The sequence below is a fragment of the Podarcis raffonei genome, chromosome 1 (genome assembly GCF_027172205.1).
Source record: "Podarcis raffonei isolate rPodRaf1 chromosome 1, rPodRaf1.pri, whole genome shotgun sequence".
Lineage (NCBI taxonomy): Eukaryota > Metazoa > Chordata > Lepidosauria > Squamata > Lacertidae > Podarcis > Podarcis raffonei.
Window position 1 is genome coordinate 73,161,791 of NC_070602.1, and position 9,094 is coordinate 73,170,884.

Here is a 9,094-nt window from a genome sequence, read left to right on the forward strand (position 1 = left end):
AACTTGGTGTCATGCTTGGGTACCTGTTGTGTAAACTTACTCTCTCTTTTCCTCTTCAAACAGAAAGATGCCAGCCAGCCTGCTGAATGCAAACAACAATAAGGAAATACCACTTCAGAGTGATATTTGAACAACCTGTAACAAATATTTGGATACCTGGCCTGCAGTTCAGGATATTCCATTGCTGCAGCACAATCTTATTAACAACGCTTAAAACTAAATTGTTTTCAAATGCATGATTTTCACTAACTTTTTTCTTATTTTTTTGCTTAACTTGTACAGTGGCAACTTAATGCATTTGAGAAATATGAGGTTTAATTAAAGCACACACTCTACGGCCTTTGGTATACTGTAGCTCAACCTGTTTCAGTAGGCTTTCAAATTAAAATTGGGGGGGAAACTAATTTGCTCTTCTGAAATACTTCCCCTCACTTCAGTGAATTTTTTTATCTAAATATTGTGGAATAGTTCACATGAAAATATATTGAATTAATAAAATACTTGCAGTGAAAACAAATAAAGCAATATGATTTCTGCTAGCTCTTATTCCCTCTAAAATAACATGATTCCTGCAACCTACCAATCAGAACTAGTGCTATAGAGCAGCTTGAAACATTGTCATCTCCAGTAAAAGCAATCTGAATTTGAAGTAACGTTTCCTTTATCTTCTTTGAAGAAGGTGGTGGTTGACAGATACTTAGTTGTTCACCTTATTTATTCATGTTTGTAAGTACTTTGATGAACTAGTGCTTTTAATAGTTTTAAATATACTTGAAGAATATTTTTCCTGTTTATAAAATATGGGTACTTGTACATGGAAAACATAGTCTGCTCACAGAATGATTGCTCATCAAACATTTCAAAACAATCTGGGAAAGGAGATCTTGAGACGGGCCTCATAGTTGATGGAAGTGGGTTGCAGCAGTAAAATGTATCACTGGTCTAGCTTAGCCTACATTACCAAGCCTGGTTCAGATGGTCCTCCAAAACAAGGATTGGGATTAAGCTACAGCTTTGTGTGCTTCCTCCCCTCTTGTGGGCAGCTTCACTTTTCAGTTTCTTTTTGAGTGCGAGGCATAAATTATTGTGAAGTCTGAACTGGCAAGCTGTGGTTTGCACTTCAAATCAGAATTGTTGGTTTCAAATTCTAGAGGTAAGTAAAGATCAAAGCTTGCCTATTCAGACATGACAGCAAACTATGACATGCACAAAAGAGGATTCTGAAAATGATGCAAGAATGGGAAGGATGGTATGTTTCTGATGGTTTAGGGGGTCATCTGAACTGTGCTTATGAGAGTCATTTAATTGGGAAAATATAAATTAAATTATATGTGAGTGTACTTCTGATATTTAATTTGCAATACTCATATCACACTGTTCCACACTCCAGTGGTTTTAAAGCTCCAGAATCCTTCAAAAGATCTATTCAGAATTACAGTTCTCATTTCTTCAACATACAATGCCAGCTTTTGGCAACAGTTCATTAGCAACTGTATGAATGCTGTTACCAGGCATGTAGAGAGTGCTCCAGCCTTACCTTATACATTTGTAACTTAATACAGTGTTTTCAATTTGTACAGAATAGTTAGAATATTCTATTAAAGTTGTGAAACATGAAGCATATTGTCCTGACAGTTTCTTTGTTAATACTATACATGATACATGGTCTTTTCAACGACTTGGGGGGTGGGCTGGGGGAATGAAAGCTATTAAGATTTCATTCTTGTGCCACTCAGATATTCTGAATGTTAGCATAGTACCGGTAAATAGCTTGTGATTTCATAATTCAGTGGTTTGGCAGCTTGAGGATATTTCTGCAAGCAGCAGATTTATAGATAGAATTTCAAGATGCAGCAAAAATCTGAGGGCTGTATCCAACAACATTGTGTGAGTGGAAGTCATTCAGGTGCAGTGGCTTCAATGGATATGGCCTATAGATTACATGCTGGTACATCGAGGGGAGGGGAGGGGGATTCATTTATTAGGACCATGGACTACCAGGTAAAAATGATTTAATGACTCAAAAGGGTAGAGTCAGAACACCCTTTCCCTGTGCTAGGATCAGGCCAGAAACCATTTTTCACACAAGCAGTTCTTAACCATGTTGGCAATAGCAATGAAGTTGTTACTACAGAAGCCTTTCTGCTGAAGGTTGGCCCTCCTCCTCGCCCTGAGTAGCTGAGAGTAAATAGTACATTCTCTTGTGAAGTGAAGACTATTCAAACAGTATAATAGATTGCAATTTGTCCACTAGTTTGCTGATAATATTTTTATTCTCTGGGATTTTGCATCAGAATGATAGTTTACTGATAGCTTTGTTTGGCAACCCAGTTGGAAAATTATTCCATTAAGGAATAATGCAACAAAAGGAAAGTTGTGGAACTGGACTGGGGCTTTGTGAGACCTCCTTAAAGAGTGTAGAAGAATCCTTATGATGGTTAAGGTTATTGATGGCTTCTGGTCATTATGGCAATATACTAACTCTGGGATCACTGAGGCACAAGAGTGGGAAAGGCCTGTTGCCTTCATGGTCTGCTTGTGGGCTTCCTGGAGTCTTTTGCTGGCCATTGTGGAAAACAAGATGCTGGACTAGTTTGGCCTTTCAGTCTGATTTCGCATGGTGCTTATGAGCTGTCTGGAGGAAGAGGCAGAGCAACAGTGTTGCTATAACAATCCCAAGAACTAGGGGAAATAATAAGAATGGTGGCTGTATCAAGAGCCATGTGGGTCAAAAGAAGAAGCTCTTTATACTTGTCTAGGTAAGACTGCTCTCTGTTTTGTAGAGACTCTGGTTGGATGTGTGGCTAGCTGCTCATGTAACTCTTCTATCTTCCTCCAATTAAATTAGCCTGGAAAAAAATTGAGTTGCTGATTTCTGTGCCTGTTTTAAGTGGCCAGAGGTATGCTTGCCTGTGTAGGCTCCCCTGAATCCTAAATGCTTTCTGTTTCTGCATCATTGCTTATTATGTTTTAACATACCCCAAATAGAAGCCAATTAAGTCCCAAGGAAATGAAGTTTTAAGAAGAGGTGGAGGAAAGAGAAATTAAAGCAAATGCTGACAAGTAGAATGTCTGAGTCTAGTTCAGGCACAATGAAAGGCTTGATCTAGGCCACAGATTTCTGCATCAGGAATATTTCACTTGTCAGAATCCTGTCTGGTCTGGATGATCTAATGAATAAAAGACCTTTTCAGTTTGCTTAGTCATAATATTGGACACCATATATCCTTTAACCTGATACTCCTAGCATATCTCTGATAGGAATCCCTGAATGTTGTCTGCCTTTTGTCTCTATTTACCAGTATATCATAAAAGCAGGGAGGGAAAGAGTACTAGGAGTTGTAGTCCAGCAGCAACTGGAGAACTACAGCTCTCCCATGCTTCTCCTAGGTAGTTTGCCTAACACTTCAACACTGGTTTTTTAAATGGTAAAGCCAGTAAAGTAGTGCTAGTAGTATTTCAACAACTTTAGTCAATGGCTGAGGCTTTTAAATCAGCAAAGAGCCAATTCCCTGAAAGATTTCAGATGCTGCCAGAGACTACAAGGCTTACTTGTTTCCAGCGTTCCTTATGTCACCACTTAGGGATGCAAATGTCAGCCCTGTAGAAGGGCATAGAAGAAAGGCCCTTCACATTGTTGCTTCATTTTGGAGTATTTTCTCCCAAATTGTTCATCGCTAGCCACAGACTCGCCCATATGTGCATGTCCCAACTGCCAAGCAATAGACTCATTGGAGGAGGTACTTTTTAAAAGAAAATAATCACAGACGTATGGGTGACTAACCCTGGGTGTCTTGGGCATAGTAAGGTAAAAGCAAAAGGGAAGGCTGAAGGGAGTAGTTAGGCAAACACTTTAAAAAGTCGCATGTTGATCTCAACACATTATCACCAGTTTAGTAATGCTGGGTTATGGATGAACTATGCAGATCCATCAATACTTTGTGTTCAAGCATAACTGATAGGCTTCTCTTCCTGTAATTACACCCGTGTTTTTCAGGAAATAGCCGCTTTCAGTTCCAAGAGTGACATGGCTTTGCAATTTCATGCTGTTCACAGCTGCCTTGGGAAACCATGGTCTTGCCAAAATCTTTCCTTTATTCATCACCAGGGGCTGTATTGTGCTTGGGCCGGTCTTATGGAAGAGGAAATGTAATTTGATTGCCTCCTAATTGTTTTGCTTTTCCCTCCGGAAAAATGAAGCCGGATTCCTTCTACAAGCATCCTAGTAAAGCTGCTGGAGCCCTATCACTTTGTGCAGAGCATCATCCCTCCAGTGTTGTGGCATAAATAACTGAGTTGTTGCTAAATGGCTCCTCCAAACGGGATTGTCTGTTGAGGAGGTAATGGTGGCATCATTCACAATTACAAAACTCTGATATTCCTGCACTGCAGAAGCGGACAAGCAGCACTTCAAAGTTCGGTTTTGTTGGGGAAGGCATCAAGAGTAGACCTGTACAAAGAGAAAAAGGGGAGGTGGGCATGGAGAGAAAGATGGTTAGAGGCATGGGGAAACAAGGCGAAAAGATGGCTGCAGGATTTCCTAGGCCTGCTGCACTGTAGGTTGAGGCACCTGCAATTTATAGGCAAGAATGGCTTATGTATGTACAGTGGTACCTTGGTTTACAAACTTAATCCGTTCCGGAAGTCCGTTCTTAAAGCAAAGCGTTCTTAAACCAAGATGTGCTTTCCCATAGCAGTGGGGGACTCAATTTACAAATGGAACACACTCAACAGGAAGCAGAACATGGTCTGCTTCCAAGGCAAAGTTCACAAACCAAAACACCTACTTCCAGGTTTGCAGCGTTCTTAATCCAAGTTGTTCATAAACTAAGCTGTTCTTAAGCCAAGGTACCACTGTATTAACTTAGCCTAACCTACCTCACATGGCTGTGGGGAGATAGCCTTGAACTCCTGGAAGGAAAAACAGGATACAAACATGTGGTGCTATAAATAAAAATATAAACATTAGCAAAGCCAGAAAAGCGGCCCCTACCTCACTTTGACTGTAACATTTCATAGTTCTGACATTTACAGCAAACTGCCAAAATGAAAACAAAAAAAATTGCCAACTCTGATAAAAGTACTAGGCATGACTTTTTTGGCTTATCATTAAATCAATTATTTAATGTTATAATTTAAGCGATCTTTTTAAAAGACAACTAGAGAGAGATTAATTCAGAACTCCGAACCACATGCACAGTGAGAAAAATTGGCAAGGCTGGACAATAATACCTTTATGGGAAACGGTTTCATTCATTTTCATCACTGAGCTTAGTGTTCTGACAAAGCATATAATCCACTTCCCTCCTTGCTTTTACACCTACAGCTGTCTTGTTTCCAAAGCCTTAAAATATTTGCACACACAGAATGCTGGAAGCCAATCAAAGTGGTAGCTTGAAGGAATCGGGGGCTGCCATGAATACGAGCTTTATGCAACTTTGTTTTGAAGTAGGAGTGAGTCACAAAAATACAATTTCTACTTTCATTGCACTCAACTTTGACTTTACTGAGAAGGAAAATGGAAATCAGCAAAGCACAAGGCAGTTTTACTGGAGAGACACATCTTAATAATTGAATTTGAATAGGATCACTGGATCCATGTAAGAAGCTAAAATTAGCAGAAAGTACAGAACTGCATACATCATTATTGTTTATAAGAAGTGTTTTTTGTGGTTTCGTTTTTACATGATAGATGTTTCAAAATCCATTGAGGTTTTAGTATTGTGTGTAATTTACACGTTTCAGTTCTCAAGAGCCTTCACAATAAAACACCTATGATACAGCTGTAGCATACAATGTTTTTAATAATTCTAATCCTTTGTATAGTCCTTTTTTTGAGCCCCAGGCTTTACACATGAGGATTACACTCAGTAATCCTTGCAACGACCCTCTAAGTAGGTCAGTACTATGAGCCCCTTGTTTCAGATGGGGCAGGGGGTTAGGCAGAGAGAACAGCGCCTTGCCTAAGGCCAACTGCTTGATTTCCCCATGTAACTCTCCAAGAACACCATTACATAACATATATTCACAATGAGAGGTAAATCCTCACATAACTGCTCCCAAACAAAATCTATATCCGGCCCTAGTGGTTTTTGCCAGGGATTCCTGGTATAGCGTTGTTACGTGAGAGTAGAAACTCCAACAACCAAAATATGTTTTTTATGAGTTGCTATTTTAAATGACTTGTCAATGGTATGTCCAAGAGGTCTCCCAAATGTCTTCCTCTCACCAAAAACAGCTTTTTATAGTTGCTGCTGAGAAATGTGAGTCCTATCCTGACAGAAAGCAAAGGTAGTCTTGTCAGTCCATAAGAGCAAGCAAAAAACCCACAGTTGGGCAAAAGCATTTACCGTATTTTCGCTCTATAAGACGCACCAGACCTCAAGACGCACCTAGTTTTTGGAGGAGGAAAACAAGAAAAAAAAAATTCTGTATCTCAGAAGCCAAAAGAGCAAGAGGGATCGCTGCGCAGTGAAAGCAGCAATCCCTCTTGCTGTTCTGGCTTCTGGTATAGCTGCGCAGCCTGCATTCGCTCCATAAGACGCACACACGTTTCCCCTTAATTTTTAGGAGGGAAAAAGTGAGTCTTATAGAGTAAAAAATACGGTATTTACTGGAACCAACCAAGATGTCACAAAACTGGCTAGATTTTTGAGTTCTCCAGAACTCTTCATCAGGCAAGATGTCCTACAAAGAAGTGGGGAGGGGGACAAGGAAAAACAAAAATGAGGCCAGATTTTGCAGCCATGGCTCCATGCATCCTTACTTTATTGCAAGGTAAGGAGACTCAGAGAACTGCTCCACCCAGCTGCTAAAACTGGAAGAGAACTACAGGAACCCACTCAGGCCAAAAAGCAGGGACTTAACGCAATAGCATACACACAACTCTTGGCATCCTCCTTTTCTCTCTCTCTCTTTCTGACCCTCTCTTCCTCACTGTCCAGCAGGCTGCCAAGAAAAAGATAAAACACCCTGCACAGAAACCAGAACCGACAGCTTTGTTAATGTGTTTTTTTAAATACAATTGCTACATTTAAAACAAAAACATTTCTCTGGGATGCCACAAACTAACCTCATTACAAGAAGAGTGAAAACAAATGCATACTAGATTGGGCAAAATATTTGTCTGCATGGATCAAAATTCAAGTTGAAGCAGATCCAGCTCCGCTAGTTGCCAAAATAGACCAAAATAGGAAAAGATGTGCAGTTGAGAACACCTAATCCCCAGTTTGAAATGCTCTACTGCTGAGTCAGTGCTGCTGAGCTCATAGTTAGGTAAGCAGGTGTGATTCAGGTGAGTTTGCTGGCCCAACCCAGCAATAACTAGCTTTGCTGAGGCCTGAAGGGCTGCAGTAGAAATCTGCAAGGTGCTCATGATTGCTCAGTTCAGCTTTTCCAATGAAGGGGGATGGCCTGGCTGCTGCTGATGTCACTATGGTCTGAGGTTGCGTTAGAATATTGAAACCTCAATTCTGAATGGTCATTAAGTACCATGCTATGCAAATGACAATGGGTTTGTTGGCAGTTCCCACACTTGGTTATTCCAGTACTGATTTGGGCTGTGTATAAATCAGTTCAGCTCTCAGCTGATCCATTGTGGTTTTCGATCTGCTGGGTGAGGTTTTCTGCTTTGTTTATTAACAGCTGCTTCATTATTGGCCACCTAGCTGGATAAATTAATATTTTAAAAAATGAAGAAATACGTAGATGCTTTTGGTTAAAGAAGTCTTCTTCACATGGTAGGTCGGAGGGAACAGTTGCCATTGAACACTGCTGTGAAGCATCAGTGGTAGCATTTTGAAATTTTCTGCTTATTTAATTTATTTGTTTATTGGAAGTTCTATACTGCCCTTCATCCTCCTGAGAATCACAGGGCAGTTTACAATATAAAAATGCAAAAATACATAACATGGTAACAAACAAAAACAGTAACCCCCTCCCTCACATATAGTTTAAAAGGCCAGGGGTTGTTTAATTAGCCAGAGACCTGGGAGAAGAGGAATGTATTTGCCTGGCGCCTAAAGATATGTAGAGAAGGTGCCACACAAGCCTCCCTGAGGAGATCATGCCACAAATGGAGTCCCTTGCCTAAGTAGAGTAGTGGCTCTGAATTTGAGCTTTCACTTGAAATGTCTTTGTTTCAAGTATTTCCCATCAGCCCCAGTCAATATGGCTAGGGATGATCATGGAAGCTATAGCCCAAGAGCATCTGGGGGGCACTGCTGAACTAGAATCTGATCTGAAAATGTTAACTGGGGCTGAATTGGTTGGAATTTTCCCAGGTTGCCCCCCATCTATAACTTGCTATTAAGGCTAAACCTGAAATCGAGCTTCCTGCTTGTTAGATCTGATGCTGGTATAATATTTCTCCGGTCAAATCTAATCGTGTCCAGCTTGATTTTAGGCCAGCCCCTAATAATATGTTTCTCATTCACAAGTGGTCTATGTAACAGCAAATCCCCTTCTTTGGAGAGCTAATGGAGAGAAAGCCACAGAAAACCTTATTTGCCCTCCACCCATTTCTTCTGCTGCCATTGTTGAGGAAGGAAGGAAGGAAGGAAGGAAGGAAGGAAGGAAGGAAGGAAGGAATGAATTTTGTTTTCTTTAAAAGGGCAAGTCTGGGCACAATGCATTGTCATTGCCTACCATAATACTTTAATACAATAACAAACCAACACAGCATTAATGAAGCTGATACGACTTTTTTCCCAACCTTGTAAGGTTCATTGCAAAACAGCAGTGGGTGAAGGGGGAGACAAGAGGAGGATTTGTGGTATTCCCACCAGAGTCTAGTCGAGTCTTAGGCCAGCATCCCAGTCCTGCACTGCTTACAGTTGTGTGGGGGGTGATATTTAAAGTGTAAAAAGCATAGTGTTAGTATGCACATTAACCAAAGTGCTGGAAGATTTGTAAGTGATAATTAAAGCGCTTTAAGATGCATGTGTGATGTATCTGCACTTTGTTCTAAAGTAATTTATGTGTAATGAGCTGTGCTGAGACTTCAGAACTCAGCATTGTGCATAAATTACCTTAGAACAAAGTTTAACCTACATTAGACTCGAATATCTGCCAAACCAATGAATACTGGCTGGGA

General features: G+C 40.4%; 1 protein-coding gene across 2 annotated transcripts in view; it reads left to right on the plus strand.

Moving 5' to 3' along the window:
- NAP1L4 (nucleosome assembly protein 1 like 4) overlaps nucleotides 1-1,618 on the plus strand; it is a 36,174-nt gene extending 34,556 nt beyond the window's left edge. For both annotated transcript variants that reach the window (XM_053393623.1, XM_053393612.1), the window contains one exon: nucleotides 64-1,618. Coding sequence is in view for 1 of the 2 variants with exons in the window: in XM_053393612.1 (XP_053249587.1) it covers nucleotides 64-102 (39 nt within the window). In the remaining variant the exon portion in view is untranslated. The remainder of the gene's footprint in view (nucleotides 1-63) is intronic.
- The last annotated feature ends 7,476 nt before the right edge of the window (nucleotides 1,619-9,094 follow it).